The following is a 21565-nucleotide window of genomic DNA, read 5'->3' on the forward strand; positions in this document are numbered from 1 at the left end:
GTGCCTCCTGAGTCTCCTGGGTATTAATCTTAAAGTTTTTCCTTCCAGAGTGCCACTTTTTGGTACTTCTTCCTCCAGCATGGCTGAATCCTTACCATATTTCCCATTTGGCTCAAGTTCATAGGCATACATGGGAGAGTCATCAGTAACAGGGACACCATCCTGTTTCAGCTTGGCCAGCGAATGCACATCCAACTGCATCCCTGAGCTTGCTTCCTGCCGTTTTGAAGCTTTACGCTGCACACATGGAAAAGCAGAAAAGACAGCCTAAGCACATTCACTTTGTCAACACTGTCCACAGAATTCCAGTGTCTTTGCCTAGTTTACAAGGAATCAAGTATTTAGATTCCTGAGAATCTTTCTCAGCGCTTCCTCCTATATTTTCCCTTTAATTTAAATTTGTAGAGATGCTGCCTGTGCTCACTGTCCTCACACAGATTTGTCTTGCTGCTGCTAACAGCCCTATGGTGACCCCCCCCCCCCCAAACAGCAGACATTAAAAGAGCAGGTCCAGGACAAACGAAAATGACTGAATGTTTTTCAGTACGAATTGTCAAGAGAAATCTAGTTCATTATTAAAACGCTGAGTAAGAGCCCAATATCCTCACATAGTTTTGGTTATTGCACATGAGATAGATTAATTACATTCTGATTAGTTTTCTATATTTTATGTTTCTGCCTTTTCTCTCACCCTTGCTCAAGATGTTAACCTCCCTGAACTTTAGGCAATCATTTCATGGTCAAGGTGTGGCAACTCCCTTATCTCTTTTTCAAGCTATAGAAGGATTGTTTTCCTTTATGTCCTTCCAAAGAATTTGAGTTACTGGAGCCTGTCCTCCTTGCTCTGTATTTTCCTATTAAAGATGAACTTTGTATCTGCTCAGGATGCTAGAATGTTGGCAAACTTTAATGGGCTACAATCAGAATTCATTCATTCATAAATTAAACTTTCTGCTAGCAGAAAAGCATTGAAGTGAGATTTTTCTCTCCTAGACCTTGGTAAAAAGGGGAGATTTACATTAGGTTTAAAGGGGAAAATCCCCTAACATAGCTCATATTTATTTTGAATGCTAAATTTGGTTTACTTTGGGACAGATTCTGGCTTTTACAGCTAGTGTTTGAACTCAGGGAATTGGGGAGCATTACAGCAGACAGAGGGCCTTCTTTAGGAAATATGTTATAATCTCCTTAAGTGGCCACTCCAATGTCAGCAGTCAGAGGCAGTGGAGTGTGAGGCACACTAAGGAAACTCAGAAAACAGGAAAGGTTTTTTTCTTACTTCAGCATCCTCCTGAGCCAGCTGGTCCAAAGCAGCAATGTCCAATTGGATCCCTTTTTCTTCAAGCATCAAGGCAATAAGGTCCAGTGGGAATCCCAGGTTTCTGTAAAGACCCCAAGCGACTTCCACTGTAGACAGGAATAAAGCCATGGAAGAAAAAATACAAAGACTCTATGATTATATAGCAGGATCCTTATATCTTCACCAGTAAGACTCCTGAAGGTGGCAGCTGAATAAAAATACTATTCTAGTAGATTAAAATGCTAAGCAGATGGCAGCAAAGTTTTATTCCCTGGAAGATGACAGCTTATGGAGCCAAAAGGAAAATAATTTTTGCAGGGTGGGGGCAAACTCTTTGGCAAGTGTGCCTAGGTCCAGAAAGGGTTGTTTTAGTACCCACTACAATACAGATATGCTAGGTCTGACAGTGCAGTCCTAAGCAAAGTTCTTTCTAGCCTCAAGGTCAGGGCAAATCCCAAAGCCTGAAATAAACTGCTGATGCTCCATCCTACTATATTTTAGGACTCTACTCTGGTCATCAGTGAAAAAAACAACTTGCCTGGGAAGACTTTGGAATGATTCACCTGCTGGACTGTTCTGTTTATAATGCGACGCCCTTGCAAGAGACAGGACAGAAATGCATTTTCATTCTCATTGATGACATTCATAACCTGTAGGGAGAACAGAGCCAAGTTCAGGAATCTGCCCTGCAGGAGTAAGGGAGGGGCAACAGATCTGAAAGTAGGCAATGCATAGTATTGGCAGATTTCACAAGAAACTGTGCAGGCTTTGAAGAAAGGGAAGAGAAGGGGGTGTCTCTTCTCTTGTTTGTTTGTAAAACAATGAAGATATACATTTTAAATTAAAGAAAAATGAAGACTCATCCCTTTGCCTTAAGTGTCTGATAAAAATGGCAGCTATAATGGGAGTGTGGTTATAAAGAGCAAGTCCCCTGGGTCCATTTGCTAGATCCCAGCCTGTCACACAGACCTATGACATAAGCAGGGGGAAAGAGCCAGTGTGATTTCATGGTTAAGACTGTCATACTAGTATCTGGGAAATCCAGGTTCGAATCCTCACATGTGCCATGGAAGCTCGCTGAGTGACCTTCAGCCAGTCACATTGTCTCAGCCTAACCTACCTCACAGGGTTGTTGTGAGGATAAAATGGAGGAGAGGAGGAGGATGTCAGGTGTCTTGGGTCTCCTTTGGGGAGAAAGGTGGCATACAAATGAAGTAAATCAAAATACTAAAAGATGGGGGTAAAGTGAACAATGCGCATTCCTTGTCCCCCTTCTTTTAGATGTCTCTAATAGTAAGATAGCAGAGTTTGGAACAGCTGCACTGAATAAACTGAGTATGAAGGAGGGGGGGGAACCTCATCACAGGAACAGCATGGAGCAATAAGACCAGAAATTAAGCACAGAAAGCTTCTAGATCAAAGGGCGTTAGCAGAGCTGGGCAGGAAGGAAGATGTCTGGTATGCTGCTGTGTTCACTGTCTGGCAATAACCTGAGTTTAGTTGCTTGCAGGAATATTAGAATTCCCTAGGCTAGCTTGAACTGTAGAAGCAAAAAGTAGCTATATACTGGGACAGAAATCTTGTATGCTCTGGGTTTTAAGAAGAAGAGAAGATTGGATTGGATTGGATTTACAGCCTACCCTTCACTAACTGAAGGAGTCTCAGAGCAGTTTACAATCTCCTTTCCCTTCCCCTCCCCACAAAAGACACCCTGTGACGTAGGTGGGGCTGAGAGAGCTCTGACAGAAACTGCTCTTTCCAGAACAGCCTCTGACAGAGTTATGACTGACCCAAGGAAACTCCAGCAATTGCACGTGGAGAATTTGGGAATCAAACCCGGTTCTCCCAGATAGGAGTCCACGCAGTTAACCACCACACCAAACTGGCTCTCCTAAGTGTGTCTGATCAGTGCAGGGAATGATTAGTTTCATTATGCACAGCCTGTTGTGGCACAGAAGCACCCAGCATGACTTGCCTTCAAATTGGAGATGGGAAAAACTAACATAACCTGCTGAATGAGTGACATTAATACTAACTGCTACCTCTCTTCCATTAGTATGAAACAGACACACAAATTCTTCCCCAATGAGAAAACCACCAACCCTCTTTTTCCACAGTGACCAGGCAGCTTGTCAGCTGATTGTTCAACATGATGAACTACTAAGGAAATCAAAAGAGGCCTCCTCCTCCCCCCAGCACCCTGGAACAACTATTTATTTATTCAGCATACTTATACTCCACCCTGCTCTTCATAAGGACTCAAGGTAGCTTTAAAAAACAAACTAAAAACATAAATTGCAGAAGAGAATAATTCCAGAATAAGAGATGAAATAAAAATGAAACTATTTTCCCAGTTTTTCATTTCTCTTCAAAAGTCCTTCTGAACAATTCAGCTTTGCAGCTCTTCCCACAGCCAACAGGGCTGGTGCCTTCCTAGCAATCTGTTAAAAGTGTGTGAAGGACAATCACAGTAGAGGCCAAGAAGAAGTTGTGGGGGAATCTAGTCAGTCTACTCACAAGAAGACTTTGCTTGGAGCTACCATATTGGCTCTTGTGGGAAGAGAGTAGAAACCATGCTTCAGCTAGGAAGACCCCGGGTTGTGATGGCCTGTATGAATCAGAACTTTGAACTGTACCCAAAAACAAACAGACAGCATTTCTGCTAAATAGGCGTAATGGGATGGCTCCAACCATCCTCCAAGAAGCCTTCTCCCAACATAAGCAGCTCCTCCTCAAAGGAAAAAGCCACTTAAGCCTCCTTAGGCTAGGGGAAAGCTTCAAACTTTGCTTAGTGGTAGTACAGGAATGGAAAGATTCATCCAATGTCTAGAGCAACAAGTCCCTGTTCATAAACCATTAGATGCAGCTTTCATGCCACCTGCTCCAGCTGCTTACCCTGTCCATTTCCCTCTGCAGGTCTGGGTAGGCATCTCCCTGCAAAGGTGGAGTCATAGGTCAGAGACATTACTGTGTAGATCTGCTCCCACAACACAAATATACACTTCATTTCTACTACAGCACAGATTTGCTCCTTAAAACCGTTTTAAAAATTGGGGTCATGTCACACAATTATTTTGGATGAACAGGACACCCTAGAAGAGGAGCTTATGCTTGGATATACACAGCATAGTTTTTCTTCCCAAGTCTCTTGATCTGAACTCTCCCTCCACCATACATCTTTTATAAGTACTATTCTGCAGATTTCACACAGCCTCTAAGCAGAGCCTGGTCCACTGGTCTGAACACGACATTTGATGGGAACAACAGGAGAACTGTTTCACCAGTCAATGTTTCTTCTCTTGAGGATGGAGTCATCTATTCTGTTGCCTTCTCAAGGATGCTTTAGTTCTCACTTAATCCACCATCTTTTAGTTGCACTCAAAGCACGTTCAGCAACTGCTAGAAGGATAACATGAGGGAAATGCTTTTCCCGCATACTGGAAGGATATTTTTCTTGCTAAAAGCAGTAAGAACTCCCTCCCCACCAAATCTCCCCCCCCCCCCCATTTTCTCACTAATACATCTGTAGCATAGGTCAGGCCTGACTTCCTAAGCAGCTTTCTCCCCTGTGTGAAGCAAGGGAACAGAGAGGCAACCACGTACCACATTCATCATATCTAGCACAGAGATGTTCATTTTGTTATATAAAGAAACCATTTAAACTTATAAAAAATGCTATCATTTAAAGATTAACAAGTTCACAATCTGCATACATATTCTTGTTCTGCTACTGGGTTTGTTAAGCAAAGTGAACACGTTAACACTCTCTGGAGTCAGTCTTGTGCAAAGACAATTAACAATAAAGCCAGCAAGAGAAAAAGGGCGCTCTGCAGGCACAAATGATACTGGGCCACACAGGTAACTCTCTGCCAATTTTCCAAGCATGTAACTGTTTACAGTATAAATTGTAAAGAATCCTTATCATAAATATTTTACATTCCTAATTTGGCCATCCAGTATCATTACACATGGACTCCTGGTCTAAGTACTAAAACAAGTACCATTTTCACACACAGCTTACCTCGCGGTCACAATCCTGTTTCCTCCGCAGCGTCCGGTCGGATTTCCCACCATCTGCGCTGGAGTTACGGGAAGTGCTGCAGCTTCTGCGTAGCAAACATAAACTGGGTTTTAGCAGTTTACATTTGCGACGCAAAAGCTGCGGCACTTCCCGTAACTCTGGCGCAGATGGTGGGAAATCCGACCGGACGCTGCGGAGGGAACAGGATTGTGACTGCGAGGTAAGCTGTGTGCGAAAACGGTAAAGGAAACCATTACAACGTTCAATTCTATGCAACACTCTAGCTATACACAAGAAAATAATTTCTACATTACCAGAATCTCTACCACAACAGGAACCAAACTGGCAAGGAACCCAGGTGGTGCCTGGAGAACCTCAGAGCAAAATCGCACAGCTCTGCGCAAGATATGGCGCAGAACAAGCCTGTAAGAAAGAAAAGCCATTCTCAGCCAGCTGTGCTGCACTCCTTAATGCTACTTCACCATTCATAAGCATCTTCTCCAAGCCCATCGATACAATTCCTGCAGCATGTGCCCTATCACCTTCCTACTTTTGGACTTGAGATTCCCCTGGCACCACTATCAGCTTCCTGCATGCACTTGTCACATGCACAGTCTGCACTTTTCTCTCATTTCTATACCCCATTTCCTAACCATCTAAAACCCAAAGTCTCCATGCCTATCCTATGTCTCTGCTTCTTCCCTTTAGAATATCTTTAAATACCCTTCACCCTCAAAAGATCCCCAGGAAGGCCTCATTCTGTGCTATACAGACTTGTTAAGATCAGTTCACCTCACTGTCCCAACTGCCCCTTGTTACCGTGCAGCTTCCTTACTCGGCACCAGACATGCCTGGATGAACACCATCGGCAATGCACACAGACAGAGCGCGCACGTGATCTGCCACCACTCTGTAGGCCATATCCACACCTCCAGCATCTGCCTTCCCAACCAAACCCTGGTATCGGGGCTTGCCACAACCCTGAAAGAGAAATTCAGAAATATTTTAGAAAACCCTGAAAGACAGAGCCATGCTGAAAAGCTGTAGCCATGAATATGCCACAGAGTTTCTTCTAATGCCCCACAAACAGCATCATTTTTCCTTAACCTTTATCTATTCAGAGTTATTAAAATTTATTTATTTACCCTCAGGGCGGCTAATGGTCAAATATGATTTAAAACAATACAATTCTAAAACTACTAAAATCATTAAAATACCATCACAATAAAATTAATGACGAGTTTCAATACATTCCTCAGCAGACAATTCAATTTCAGAATTAACTCTTTTAAATTAAGATCTTCACAGTTTCGCTGTTTTTAAAGACAGGCTAATCCTTTTTTTCCCCTCAAACGAAAGCATACATCATTATATAAATGCTCTTTGTTAATAAAGATCCTCTTTGCTAATTGAAGCCTGTCTGGCTGTCCTTTATCTTTCTTTCCTCATCACACACAGCTCTACTTATCTCTCTGAAACCAACACTGAGGGTCTACCATGGACATTTTTCTTTACCTTTAAGGTTTGAGGAGACAGCTGTGAAAGTGACAGAAAACTCCTTTCCAGCAACAGTAGGACTGCCATGGTGCTACTGCAGTTTCTGGTGGCTGTACTTTTAGAGTCTGTGTGTCCTTCAATTCTCTCAGTGGGTCTCCTTTCAGTTTACAGGGCCAGCTGCAATAGGGGAAAAGAAGCACTGGCAGGCTGCTGTAGCTGCCTCTCATGGCCCATGAAGTGCTTGTGAAACAGTGCTACAGAATCTCTCTCCTGAAACAGTACCTCTCCTAGTTTTAAAGAGATAGGGGGACTCTATGTGGCTAAGACTGTTCCATCTCCCTTATCTGCTGAAACCCAAATAAGTTCCCACTGCTTCTCTGGCACCTGGAGATCTTGGCCTGACTTTGCAGAAGTAGCAAAGGAACCAAACTGTGTGCCATGCTGCCTGCTCTCTGCCCTGGTCCCCAACTAACATCCCCACAAGCCAGCCAGAGGAGGAGGTCAGGTCAGGACCCTCTAGACCCCTGATGTCACCTTCACACAAGACCAGGCCCATAAGAACCAATGTGAATTCTTCTCAGCTAAACAAGAACAAAAATATGGTGGTGAAGGCACTGCTATTTGTCTGCTTACCCAGAAGCAGCAGCTACTCTTCTCTGGTGAGTAGCTAGTAATGCTTTTCATCTCCCTCTCACAAAAAATATCAGCCCATGACACCACCCACAGCATATCCAGACTGCTTACTGTACAATCTGGAAACTACTGAGAAGGCTTTACATGTCAGCCCACTGAAGTCTCACCTTGTGGATGGCGTCCAGGAGAGGGCTGAAGAGGTCTGTGTCATAATTGGAGCGCTTCCTCTGCAGAACTGTCAATAACCTTTCCAAGCCCATTCCTGTGTCCACATGATGCTGAGGCAGCTGACGCAGACTTCCATCAACTTCTCTGGCAACACACCAGTTGTCAACCAGGAAACAGACAAAAAACAAACAGGCAGATAAGAGTCAGAAGCCAGGCTCACCTCACTAAGCCTAGTGTCTGGATGGAAAGAAAACAGACACGGGGAAAGAACAGAACTTATAAGTGTGAAGAAAACAAGAGATGAGTAGCAGATGCGTAAAAAGAAGGCTCCAGTAGAGGAGAGAACATGGAGCAAAGGTGAGAACAAGAAGTGGCATCAGAAAGTTTGCACTACAATTTACAAGTTTCTGAGAAAATCAATGAAGATGAATCTGCAAATGTTCAATAGCATGGGAGCCTCCTCTAAGTGAGGCCTGAGTACAACTCCAGGATCCAAGCAATCCCTCCATTCCTTACCTGTTGAACTGCATGAAAACCAGGTTCCAGATCTCCACCACGTCAGGGTTGCCCTGATTCACCAGTGCTGCCACATTCCTGCCACCACCCACATGATCATAGTGGATCTCTGTGCAGGGCCCACAGGGACCAGTGTTCCCCATCTCCCAGAAGTTGTCTTTCAGTTGAAAAGGAAGCACATGGTGATGAGGGATGCTGAAAAGGAAAAGAGGACAGTGATAGGACAGCCATTCACACTCTCCTTTTTCTCAAAATGAGGAAATTTCTCTCTAACATAAGTCAGTACTTATCCTACAACACCAATGCTGACTTGGTGAGGCTGTTCCCTCTACATACCATAGCTTTTATCAGTAAAGGCTGATAAACAAGAAAAAAATACTACAAACTATGCCTCATCTGTCACTGAACCAACCATCAATTGCATACTGCATGGGTCTTCCTGCTACAGCACCTGCCTCACAGCTATAACTTGGCCTATAGCTAGGCTTGGTTGCAGATAACTTTTGACAGGCTGTATATATGTCTAATATCCCTTTTTGTTCTCCCCACAATTCCCTTGCATGTCATGCTGTTACTTAGCCTGTAAGCTCTTAGGAGGTCCAGGTACCTTCCTAACTGATGGCAGTCCTTAGTTCATTTTAAAAATTGTACAAACAGAAGGGAAAATCCATTCACCATCAGGGCAGGGCTGACGCTGTCAAAATTTTTAAATTCTGTGCTCAGAACACACACACTTTGCATAAATTATTTAAGTTCTTTGTATGCATCAGAATACCTTGGTGAGGAGTTGTGGAGATGGAAAGCAAGGAGGGAACAAGGAGCTATGTAGGGAACAGTTTCCCCAATGGCTGTTCACTAGAAACAGCAAGTAAAGTCTATATTAGATTCCAACAGTGCAATCCTATCCAGCATTACACCCAATCACTTAAATGGACTTAAAAGGTTGTAACTTCGCTTAGGGCTGCACTGCAAGTTTTTAATTAATTAATCAACTTCATTTATATCACACCTTTCTCCCCAGTCAACTTACAGCATTCTCCTCCACTTCATCAAATAAACACTACTTGCAAATTTTCAAGCTATTCTCCTGTAAAAGGCAGAAACTTTCTCTTAAATGAAGGATGGCATTCTAGAAAGCAGCTTTAAAAGAGAATACATGCCATGTGGAATATAAATTAAACAGTTCTGTATAGTGTGCCTGTCTATATACTTTTTCTTGCCTGCTTTTTTCTTTTACTTACCCCAGACTTAGCCATATTTCCCTGCACTCTTCATCTGCATTTAGCCCAAGTTTTTCATCACCTCCAAAATAGGTAACGTAGAGACAGTCCTTTGGGATCTCATATACCTGTGTGAGGAGCTCCCATGCCATGCTGCATGCTTCCTCCTGGACAGGAAATGGCGGAGGGGTGGAAAAAAGCAAGCAGAACTTAGATACAAAAGAAATTGCCTCATTGCAGGGGAAGGGAGGGGATGCATTGGATAACTTTTGTTTATCTCATAATTAGAGAACAACGTTGGACTGGGGAGGCCTAGATTTATGCCACTACTTAGACATCCTGCTCCCTTGGTAAACTAACCTAACCAACATCACAGAGTTACCATGGAGATAAAATCACTCACACTCTTCAAAAGAAGAACCAGGTTAAAAAAACCCCCAAATAAATAACACCATTAACAGCAACAGAAGAAAGTACCATCAAGTCACAACTGATTCATGGAAATCCCATCCACAGGGCATTCCAGGCAAAAGACCAGCAAAGGAGGCTTTCGTTTGCCATCGCCTTCCTGCATGAGGCAGCCTCAGTCTTCCTTGGTGGTCTCCCATCCAAATACTGAGAGGCCAGCCCTGCTTAGCTCCCAAGCTCTGACAAGCTCTGTTTTAAATATGGATCCCTTTATATGTGTAATTTTGATGGATCTACTATTGGAAGCCGCCCTGAGCCACTTGTGGGAAGGGCGGGATATAAATCTTAAATAAATAAATAAAATAAATAAATAAACAAGCAGGAAGGTGGTGGGCGCTCCTTCCTTGGAGGTTTTTAAACAGAGGCTAGATGGCCATCTGACAGCAATGAAGATCCTGTGGATTTGGGGTACGTATTTGTGGGTTTCCTGCATTGTGCAGGGGGTTGGACTAGTTGACCCTGGAGGTCCCTTCCAATTCTATGATTCTAGGGGGAATTCCTACCCCCATTGCTGCCACTGCCAGGCCAGCGTGTCTCCCAGGAAGCTTCCAGCCATCGTGGCTGTAGCCATCTGACTCTCTCATTGCCAGCTGGAGTGGAACAAAGAGTGCTACCCCTCTCCACCTAACTTCCTGATTGCAGGGCAAGTAAGAACTTATCCCACCCCTCACCCCAGCCCCATGTTGCCTGTTCGGTGGGCAGGCAGGGGGACTTGCTGGCTTGGAAAGCAGAATGGGGAGGATTTTTCCTTTACCCCTGATTTATGGTGATTTTCCTTTTCCCCGGTTTTACAGTGCTGTGGGAGGACGGGCCTGTGGGCTGTGGGGGAAAGATAAGGACTCCTGCACCCCACCAAACCCAATTCCTGCTTGACAGCTCTGTGGGCAGGTGGGCTTGGCAGAGAGTACTCCCACACCTCCCTCATCTGATTCCCTCCTTGCTGGCTGAGTGAGACTCACGGGGGGGAATCCACCCCCCCATTGCCTAGCTTGGTGTGGCTCTGGGTCCCACCACCCATCTTTAAGTTCAGTGATGGTGACTGGGAGCCTCTCCTGCCATCCTCTGCTGTTGCGGCTGGGTCTGGTGCCTCACCCTGGAGTCTGGGCCCAGCTTCTCTCTGTGATGGCCACAGCCAGCACTATTGGTAAGTATGTTGTCTGTCTTGTTAATTTTTCAGATTTTTTTTTGGAAAGCTAAGAGGTTCCCTGAGTCCACAGAAACATTTGTTTAGCCTCCATGCGGCCCCTATCCACAGATTGGGGCCATAGGTGATTAATTGTATACATAGATGAGTATAACATGTCCCGTACTTCATGTTGCAACAAGAAGGATCCCTGACATACATTTCTCACAACAGAGATTTTAACAGTGACAATACACTTGTTCTCAGGAAACACAAGCTAATCTCATTTTCATTGGTGCAGTCACTGGAGTTTTAAATACTCATTCCTCAGATCTATCAGTCAGTGCTAACTGTTGAAATGATTTTTACAGAACACAGTCTACAAGCAGCCTTCTGCATTTCAACCTGTTACAGAAAATGGATGCTCATTCTCCAACTTCTGATAGCTTTCTAAGGATGAATTCATATACTCAAAAGACAGCTTATGATATACTCTCTTCAGACAGGCATCTATTATATTTGGCTGCACATACAAAGCACACTGTATGTGGCTGGCTAATCCAATGAGAACAACTAGGCTAAAATTATTTGCTCCTGCATGCTGGTTTCCAACATGAAGGAAATTATTTACATGGGGGAGTATTCAAACATGCAGTCACCTACCTGATTCTGAAGTGGACCAGTCCAAAGGTGCATTCACACTACACTAAATGATGCATTCTGCAACTGGATTTTTGCTGTTCTTACAAATCCAGTTGTAAAACACATTATTTAGTGGAGTGTGAACGCACCCTAAGAAGCACTTAACCTTAACATCTCATTTCTGCATGTTTGAACTGACTTTAAGTGCTTTAGGACAAAGGTTATAAAACAGAAACCCTAGCATATGATACAATTTTTATGGTAGCACTAACAGAATAACCGAGCATCTTCTCTGAGAAAGCATATTTTGATATCATACTTTGAAATAATCTCCAAAGGACCAGTTCCCCAGCATTTCAAAGAATGTGTGATGATAAACATCTCGACCCACATCTTCGAGATCATTGTGCTTTCCGCCGGCACGCACACACTTCTGGCTGTTCACTACCCGCTGGTAACGTGCAAGTTCACTCCGGGGATCTGCTGTGCCCAGGAAAATTGGTTTGAACTGTAAAATTTAAAAGGAATACTCAACAAAAGGAATACTCAACTCACATTCAACAGGGGTCTGGTTAGGGATTTACTACTGCCCAGAATATAAATGTATTTTAGCAATCATCCTGATTTGAACAGGGGATATGTAAGGAGTGAGTGTTGTGTGAGACTAAATCCATTGACAAAAACTGTCACTTACTTTGGTTTTTTTTTTGGATAATTAAAGAGAAAAGTGTCTTGGTTCACTGGGTGGTGCTCTGAATGTTAAACCTGATGCTGGAAAATTTTTTAAAGAAACCTTTCCATCAGCCAGCATCTGGTTACCCTCTATTACCATCAGTAAGTCAAAGTATTATGCTGTACAGAGGCATTCTCAAAGGATGCTTCTGTACTCTTGAGCAGTTAGCATGACTGCTAATGTTGGTGATGGAAAGTGCTGCTGAATTATGAACCCCATAGGGTTTTCCAGGCAAGAGATGAACAGAAGTGGTTTGCCATTGCCCATCTCTGTGAAGCAATGCTGGACTTCCTTGGTGGTCTCCTATTCAAGTATGAACCAAGCTTACTTAGCTTCTAAGATCTGATAAGATTGAGCTAAGGCTCTGCTATCCAAGTCAGGACACTGGCAGTGCTGCAGGCCTTCTTATTTGTACTTATATATATGGCAGGGTTACTGTGCTGGACTCAGATTTTAAACAGCCACAGAGAATGGACAATGTGCAAAATCTATATAAGTAAATAAAAATACTACCTATTCTGTAACCCAGTGTTCTTTGGCCCAAAGACAGAATTTGCAGCTGCAGGGGTTGGTTTCCTGTTCTCATCAGGCTACAGGAATGTGTGTGTTAGTTCTGTGGTGGTATATGTGCTTTGCCTGCACAAGTTCCCAGGTACAGTCCCCAGCATCTCCACCTAGGGTTCTAGGTAGCAAGGCCAGGAAAGTGAGGGACTTAACTTCCAATGTCTGTTGTGAGTCCTGTGTTCATATACTATTGTTTGACACATTGCCTACACAAGCTGCTGTACACAGGAAAGCAGAACTCTGCATGAACAACACAGCCCTATCTCACATGGGGAGGCATCACTGCAACAAAGTCTCAAATTAATAAAGTGGAAATTAGATTAATTTATAATGGGGCTATTCCAGATTACATACATAAATTTTCCTGTGATAAACTTAGAACTGTCTCCAGAATCTTCAGGAAAACATCTTCCCATCGCTGCAATGTGAATGTATGTAAATTAATGAGTCAACTAATCAATTAAATCAGGGATGTCGAACTCATTTGTTATGAGGGCCGGATTTGACATAAATGAGACCTTGTCAGGCCGGGCCATGTGTGTCATAAAATGTAATGCCAGGTAGCTGACATATAAACTTTATAAAGGGCACAGACACAGAATTAAAGATTCTTTTAAACTTAAAATAAAACATGCTTAAAATATTAGCATACTTGCAATATTTTCTTTTACAGTCTCTGATAAATGTCACCTCTTGCTATGAATTATTGCATCAAAAACTGCAGACAATGTCTGTGCTGTACCAGTCTTGAATATGTGCTGTTCAGGTGTACACATCTGTAAGTTGTAAACCTACTTTTGATTCATTGACATTCATTACAGATATCTCATGGTCAATGCTTTGAGGCTAAGACCCAAAGGAACATGAAGCAGCTGGACACTGTGAGCTTTTGTACAGAAGTTGCTTCACGCACTAGTCAAGAACATGTGAAGGCACAGACTGAGTGCTATGTGTTTGTCTACAAAACTATAATTTTCCCTAGAAAAATGACTACAACTAAAAACAACAACAACCATTCATTAGAAGGAAGAGAGGCTTGTCTCAGTAGCTCTGCAGGGTGATTAATTGAGCCTGGCAAACTTAATCACCCAGCAGAGCTATAGAGCCAAGTTCCCCCATTGGCTGAGGCTGCTCCTCCTTCCTCCTCCCTTTGAGAAAGGGGAGGTGGGGGGAGGGAAAGGCTGCTTTGTTGCTCTGGCCTGTCCAGAGAGAAACACAAAATGGTGACCAAAAAAAAAGCAGGCAAGGGAAAATGAAGCAGGCGACAGCCAGTCGCTGGAGGGCCTGATTGGAGCCCTCTGTGGGCCTGATCTGGCTCGCGGGCCGTATGTTTGACACCCCTGAATTAAATGTTTGCCAGTTAGACAATCAATTAAAGGCGAATTTGGAAGTAATCACTGTTGAACTCATTGGGACTTTAAACTTAACATAAAGATATTAGAAGGTTGCAAAAGATTGTTAATCAATTACTGTCTTAATATTTCAAAATTCCAGTTTCTTACATAAACAAATAGTATAGGCCATTGAGTTTTGAATAATGTGCACCCGATATTTTTAGAGCTAATATGATGCTCTTGACAAAGAAATAGCAATTTTTTAATCAAGTACCTATTGCAATTTTAAGTGCTGACTCTGACAGAGCAGAATTGGTGAACACACTATAAGTATTGTAGACCCTGCTTAAATCCATACATCTCTTTTCCCAGACAAAATGATGGCTCATTGGATCAACACAAGCATCTGTCACTTTATAGTTGACACTTTGTGAACAGCATCCCACTGTAGCCCTTTGCTTATTTTGCTGTCACTGAGCAGCTTTTAAGGTGTTACGAAACAAGACTAATGGCTGTTTCATATTATAAAATTCTTACACAAGAATAATTTCTACATAGGAATTAAATGTGCATTCCATCTGTATTTGATCATATTTGACAGTCCATCCTGAGGTAGGGCAGTCATTTGCAGTTTCTTGGCTTGTTTACATGCAGCAAAGCATGCACAGATGCTCCACAATTTGAATGCTACTTTCTACACAAGAAGGGGTACACCTCAAGCTATTGCTGAACTGCCTCTTTCTCTTTTGATTTCGGCGCTTTACTACAGAGATTCTGTAACATACTTTTACGAGTTTAGGCAAAGCAAGAGGGAGGGAGCACATAAATGCGTATAGCATCAGGATCCATAAACCAACATATCCGATCCATATCTGTGAGGAAGCCCTTCTACTGCGTCCCAACCCCGACCGGCCGCCTCCTTCTTTTCGAGATCGTACCTGGTTCATGCCAGCGTTGACGAAGTGCAGACTAGGGTCTCCCCGCGGACGCACAGGGGCGGAGGGCACCACTTGATGCCCATACCGCTCCTGGAAAAAACGGAGGAAAGTCTGCCGCACTCGCGCAGCGGAGAAGGAGGCAGTAGAGCGCGCGCCGCAGGAGCCACAATGCCAACAGGGAGACACCTGGAGAACATACGGCACGAAGCCTTTGACGGCCGCCGCCATCTTAGCTATAGGCGGAATTCGGGGAAACGCGGATTCAAGATTGCAGAAGAGGTCACCCTGGCCGCAGAGGATGGTGGGATTGTGAAAGTCGCGGTACAAGAGGTTGTTCCCCCTCTGGGTCACTTCCAACTTTTGAAGTGTTTGGTCAGGATAAAAATAAAAAAGGACAACACATATTAACAAAACAGAGTGTAAAAAAGAGACCAAATTAATAAACTTCTAAGTGGAGGCAGAAGTAGATATCAGGGGATGGGCGCTAAACTGGTTCAAATTATTCCTTATGGATCGAACTCAAAAGGGTTGCTTTTGGAAACCAATTGTATTGATGTGGGAGTGGAAGCTAACCTGTTGGGTGCAATTCTGTCTTTTCATGCTTTCTAATCTCTATGTAAAGCCCTTAGGGCAAATCATTTGTCATAAGGGCTTTTTTTTGTAGAAAAAGCCCAGCAGGAACTTATTTGCATATTAGGCCACACCCCTTGACGCCAAGCCAGCTGGAACTGTGTTCCTGCTCAAACAAAGCCCTGGTCATCAATGTGCTCATGATATCCAGCCCTATGTATCCTTAACCAGATATCCGATGATATGGTAGAAGTAAGAGGTCCTGCTGCCTGGCCAGCCCACCATGGTTAGCTGGCTAAAAGTGAACAAGTTGAAACGAAACCCTGAAAAGACAGTACTAATGCTGGTTGGGAAGGCAGAGGCCTCAAAGGACATCACTCTCTTCACTTTTGATGGAGTTCAACTGACCCTTGCTGACTTAGTCAAAAGCCTTATGGTTATATTGGATCCAGCTTTATTACTGGAGAAGCAAGTTAATGCAGCTGCAAAAGAAGGGCTTTCTACCAACTCATTCAACCCCCGGGGGGGAAGGGTGGCCAAACTATGGGTTGGGAGCCACATGTGGCTCTTTCACACATATTGTGTGGCTCTCAAAGCAAATTTGACCACCCCTGATCTAAGCCCATAATCAGGGACATAACTAAGGGGAGGGGCAGCTGAATTGGCTGGGGGGGAAATACCAATCCACATCACTGATATAATGATCCCCAATCACTCTGCATAGAGTGTACAAGGGATGAGCAGGCATAGAACAAAAGGATTTAGGAAAATTCTTCTACCCACAGACTATAAGATCAACACTTGCCCTTAATGCAGTCCTTTAACAACGCTGCTGCCTATGCTCAGAGCATTGGGGGAGGGGAATCCATAGCAGAATTAAAATAAAGGAAATGATGATGATGGCAATAGTTGGCATGAGATCCTTCCTATCCGTGTGGACATTTTTATTCCACTCTTTCTCCAGGGAGTTCAAAGCCGCATATAAGACTCTCTTTCTCGTTTAATTCTCACAATAGTTCTGTGAGGCAGGTTAAGCTAAGAGAGAATGACTGACTGAGGGTCTCCCAGTGCGTTTTTCGTGTCAGAGGGATGCGAACTACGCCTCTCAGGCCAGAACGACTGCACCACACTAGTAAAACTAGTTGTTTTTACCAGATTTCACATGCAGGCTGCAGCAGCGCGACCCCCAGCATCGATTAATCTAGTCTGACACACTTGGGTTTGTGGGCGGCCTATTAAGGCGCCATCTTTGTGACGGGCGTTGGTAGCTGTTCCTCCTTCCCTCATTTGAGCGGCGCTGATGCTCTTACTCTAAATGAGCGATTGCTTCTGCCTGCAGGTCGCGGGGGTCGTTGAAGATGGCGGAGAATTTTGGCGGCGAGGGCAGAGTTCCTCGTACCTCAGAGGACTCGGGTCAGGTTTGGTGCCTCAAGAGAGCTGGTATGAATGAAGAGTGGCTGCTGCTGGAGGCTGGTAGTGAGGTGAGAGGGTGGTGGGGGTTGCTTTTCCATCTCAGGGCTTGAGGGAGGGGTAGTAGGCTAAGAATGAGGGGATGACGAGCGAGCATGGGGCGAGGGGAAACTTGACGGACCCTGGCGTGTGCAAGGCAACTTTCAAGGCTTCTTCCCTTGAGTGGGCCGGATGAGGGGTTTGGGTCATTGGCCTCGGCAATTCTTTAAAAGGCTTTTGGTTTTGCGGGTATTGGCTGCTTAATCTCAACACTAGCTTTCTGTAACTTTACTGCTGCAATTTTGTGAATCTCTTTTTAACTTATTGTGCTGCTATTTTCAGTTATGGCTTTTATTCTGAATTGTAACGGAACTTTATTACTCTGCTGATTGCACTTATTTGTTATTACTTTACTTTATTTAATTCCATTTGTATTCTGCCTTGCTCCCCAATGGGGTCCTAAGGCAGCTAGCATCGTTTTTCTCTCCTCTTTTTTTATCCTGTGAGGTAGATTAGGTTGAGAGCATGTCAGTGGCCTGAACTTAACCATTAAGTTTCCATGGAATGGCAGAGTGGGGATCTAAACCCAGGTTCCATTGCACAACACTGGCACTTGAGCTTCACTAGTTTTAACAGATTAAGGATGTGTGAAGTGTTTCCAATAGAGCAGAAGTGAGTAGTTGTGTAAAAAGATAAAGTGTACATGTTGATTATTTGCCTATATGTTTTCCAAGTAAACTGTGGTCTGATGCATTGGTAGAAGTGACTGCCTCTTAATTATGTTTTCCATGTAAATATATATGCATATGTGCACATACACACACATATGTGTGTATATATAAAGAGTGCAAAAAAGCTAAGCAGAAATGAATTTGGATTGGAGTAACAATTAGCACTGTGCTAGTAGAAGTCTTTAAAGATGTTCTGGGCAAGATTGCTAGATTGGATGCTGCAGTGGTATAAACTAGAGCTCAATATGCTTGATTTTGCTCTGTGCTTGGAATGGCAAAAACTTGTGGATTATCAAGCATATGACATATCACAATACATGGTTGCAGTGGATGCAATGAATTACAATGCAGCCCAGAGTAAGTAATCATATTTTTGGAAACAAAAACATTTTAGACACCATTACAAACAATGTGTCAAAAGTTTTTCCAGAGACTCATATATAGTTTTGGGAAGAACAGCATGTGAAGAACATTGAAATAATAGGGTGGCTGGGAAAAGTTTGTATTTGGAAGATTTGACTGTTCCTTAGAACTCCACATACATGAAGTGTGGTGATCTTAAAAGGCACATAGTCGTGAGGCTGAATCTTATTGTGAGAAGTGGCTGCACAGATTCTCCAAGAATCCTCGCACATGCATGGGGGATGACACAGTTTCAAAGGACCTTGTGGATCCTGGCCTCATTTAAGATTCCATAAGCCCTTAAGAAGCTATGTCAACTGCAGTGCTTGGGAAGTTCAAGAAAGAAGAAATGGAACATGCCATGGGACTTGGGGTGGGTGGGGGACACAGTGAAGAGATTTGGGCACCACAGTTCAAATATTAACATCCCAAATTGATGCAGATTGAATTGTTATAGAAAACAAGAATGAATGTCAAAATGACTAATAAACTTCCAGCCAAATAATTTGTATTCTGGAGACTGTGTAATAACAATGGCTTTCTTTCATGCTCACTTGCTGTTAGTTTTACTTGTATCAGGGCAGATGCCTGCCTAGAATTTGTCTGTTACTCATCATAGTCCTCTTTTCAAACATATGTGTTTTTCCCTCACCTTCACAGTGAGTGTTTGTTCAAAAGTTTTCTATAATGTTTTAATATTAAAAAGTTGCACTTCAAGTGAAATAATGACCCTAGAGGAAAGTTGGTGTGTTGTACTAGAACGGGGTTTGGTTCCCCACTCCTCCACTTGCAGCTGCTGGAATGGCCTTGCATCAGCCATAGCTCTCACAGAGCTGTCCTTGAAAGGACAGCTTCTGTGAGAGCTCTCTCAAACTCACAGGGTGTCTGTTGTGGGGGAGGAAGATAAGGGAGATTGTGAGCCCCTCTGAGATGTTGAGATTCAGAGTGGAGGGCAGGATATAAATCCAGTATCTTCTTCTACTGCTATATTTCCTTGAATTATGGTAAGAAAGTACTTAATCCAGAGTGAAGTAATGATCCTAGAGGAGTGTTTGTGTGCTGTATTACTGTATTTCCTTAAACTGTGGTAAGAAAGTAATTATAGTGAGTGCCCTATCCGTAGCAGATAATTTTAAAATGAAATTATTAAAAGTTTTTTATTATGTTCAGGTTACTATAGGTCGAGGGGCTGGTGTCTCCTACCAGTTGATGTCAAAATCCTGTCCTCTGATGATCTCACGGAACCATTGTGTGTTCAAACAGAATACTGATGGACAGTGGACAGTGACAGATAATAAGGTACAGAAAATTATTGAAACTGTTATGAATGGAAAGATATTGAATGTGGAATCCAGTCTAAAAGCATGGGGTTAGATCCAGAGTGAACTGCAGTGTACACAGAATTTCCCCTTTCTGCTGCAAACCCCCATTCTCATTAGTTCCTCAGGGTCCCTTGCCCCCCAGGATCAGCATTTCTGGAGACCAGTAGGCTACAGTGTGAGTGCGGAGGCAGGGAAGTTCTGTTCCACTGAAGGAGAATACATTCTAGATTTGACCATAGTCCAGAGAGCTGGAAGATCAGGCTAACTATAGAAACATTCTAATTTTAAATGTGTTCAGTTACTGAGCAAACTTTCAGTCTGAAAATGAGAACTATCTCCAGAAAACAGAATTATTTTCTTTAATAGAACCCTTGAGTTTCATTGAAGAATTGTTAAGGATAAAAGATCATTTGGTTTTTCCTTCATCAGGTCAGAGCTGTATACATTGAAGCTATCTCATGTATCCACACACTAAACATATGGGGTTGGTTAAGCGAGAGCTACTTGTTGGTATGGTGTTTTGGCTTAATGAGGATTAGAACTCAGCTCTTCCTTGTTCTGAGTCCAACATTATTCACCTCATTAAACTGGCATAAGAAGACCCCAGCTGGAACAGAGCAGTTGTCCATCTATTCTCGCATCCTTTCTTACATTGTGGCCAACTAGTTCTCCTGGAAGGCCAGCAACAGAGCCTGTTTTCCAGCCTTGGCTTCTGTTGGTAAAGGCCGGGGGTATTTTCAGGGCTATTTTGGCCTTTGAGGGAGAAATTGGGGCCAGTCCTGGCAGCAATCACTGGTCGACTTGCTGCCAGCTGATGTTCATAACTCACCCAGGCCTGGCTGCTTGCTCCTATTCAACAGCATCTGTTCTACAAAAGCCAATGTGGTGAAGTTGTTAGTGTTTTAGACTAGAGTCTAGGAGACCAAGGTTCAAATCTTCTTTCTGCCATGGGGGGGTGTGATTGGATGACCTTGGGCCAAGCACACATTATCATCCCAACGTTCTTTGGGTTCCACTGTGGAGAAAGGTGGGGTACAAATGAAATAAATATAGCTGAATATGGGGTAGGGGTGGGATAAATAGGTTTGTTTGTGGGTGGGAAAGAGAGAAGTAGTGGGAAAAGGTGAGAATGTGGAAGTTGCCAGGATGTAAGAAAGAGGAAATAGTCTGGTGAGGGATACAGAGGAAGTGAGGTGCTCTTCCTTGCAAGTCCATGCGTGTTCCTCACCATCCTGCTGGGCCTGTCTTGGTGCTGGCCACTGTGCTACTGAGTCTATCTCAGGAGCCAGAACTATTTGCAGTTTTCCCAGGGAGAAGCTGCTGAGGAAGGAAAGAGGGAAAAGAAGGGGGGCAATAAAGGTAGGTTGGCTGGTGAGTGGGAAAGAGAGAAAGAAGCAGGAAAGGGAGGGAGGCTATAGGGGTATTCAGGGAAGGGAAAGAGGAAAATAGCAGGATAGGGGAATATGAGATGCTGCCCCAAAGCCTGTAACTGAAGCCACTAAATTTAATTAAACTATGATTTTGAAATTTTTACTTTTGTTCCTGATGTTTTGTCCTTGGCCCCAGCTTGGGAGAGCCAGTTTGGTGTAGTGGTTAAGGGTGCAGACTCTTATCTGAGAGAACCGGGTTTGATTCCGCACTCATCCACTTGCACCTGCTAGCATGGCCTTGGGTCAGCCATAGCTCTGGCAGAGGTTGTCCTTGAAAGGACAGCTGCTGTGAGAGCCCTCTCCAGCCCCACCCACCTCACAGGGTGTTTGTTGTGGGGGAGGAAGGTAAAGGAGATTGTGAGCCGCTCTGAGACTCTTCGGAGTGGAGGGTGGGATATAAATCCAATATCTTCTTCTTAATTCCCATGGGAAACTCCCTTCTGCAGTAAGAGTCCAGTAGCACTTTAAAGACTAACTAAATGGGTGGTAAAAGCTCATAACCTG

At 43.6% G+C, this 21565-nt stretch overlaps 2 protein-coding genes across 3 annotated transcripts in view; one reads left to right on the top strand and one right to left on the bottom strand.

The window, feature by feature from the left end:
* The window catches only part of AARS2 (alanyl-tRNA synthetase 2, mitochondrial), a 37755-nt gene extending 22354 nt beyond the window's left edge, over nucleotides 1-15401 (bottom strand). Inside the window, exons 1-11 of the mRNA XM_060244844.1 lie at nucleotides 15158-15401; nucleotides 11908-12096; nucleotides 9377-9522; nucleotides 8136-8330; nucleotides 7619-7763; nucleotides 6157-6302; nucleotides 5636-5744; nucleotides 4196-4234; nucleotides 1839-1950; nucleotides 1280-1407; nucleotides 96-237 (exon numbers count right to left, since the gene is read on the bottom strand). Of these exons, the coding sequence (XP_060100827.1) occupies nucleotides 96-237; nucleotides 1280-1407; nucleotides 1839-1950; nucleotides 4196-4234; nucleotides 5636-5744; nucleotides 6157-6302; nucleotides 7619-7763; nucleotides 8136-8330; nucleotides 9377-9522; nucleotides 11908-12096; nucleotides 15158-15385 (1579 nt within the window). The 5' untranslated portion in view covers nucleotides 15386-15401. The remainder of the gene's footprint in view (nucleotides 1-95; nucleotides 238-1279; nucleotides 1408-1838; nucleotides 1951-4195; nucleotides 4235-5635; nucleotides 5745-6156; nucleotides 6303-7618; nucleotides 7764-8135; nucleotides 8331-9376; nucleotides 9523-11907; nucleotides 12097-15157) is intronic.
* Nucleotides 15402-16990: 1589 nt separating this feature from the next.
* Nucleotides 16991-21565, top strand: part of RNF8 (ring finger protein 8) — a 28120-nt gene continuing 23545 nt past the window's right edge. Inside the window, exons 1-2 of one of the 2 annotated variants that reach the window (XM_060244857.1) lie at nucleotides 16991-17208; nucleotides 19480-19608. In XM_060244857.1, coding sequence (XP_060100840.1) covers nucleotides 17086-17208; nucleotides 19480-19608 — 252 coding nt within the window. In that variant the 5' untranslated portion in view covers nucleotides 16991-17085. The remainder of the gene's footprint in view (nucleotides 17209-19479; nucleotides 19609-21565) is intronic. The other variant, XM_060244865.1, reaches the window with a different exon arrangement.

Source organism: Heteronotia binoei, chromosome 1 (assembly GCF_032191835.1).
Source record: "Heteronotia binoei isolate CCM8104 ecotype False Entrance Well chromosome 1, APGP_CSIRO_Hbin_v1, whole genome shotgun sequence".
Taxonomy (NCBI): Eukaryota; Metazoa; Chordata; class Lepidosauria; order Squamata; family Gekkonidae; genus Heteronotia; species Heteronotia binoei.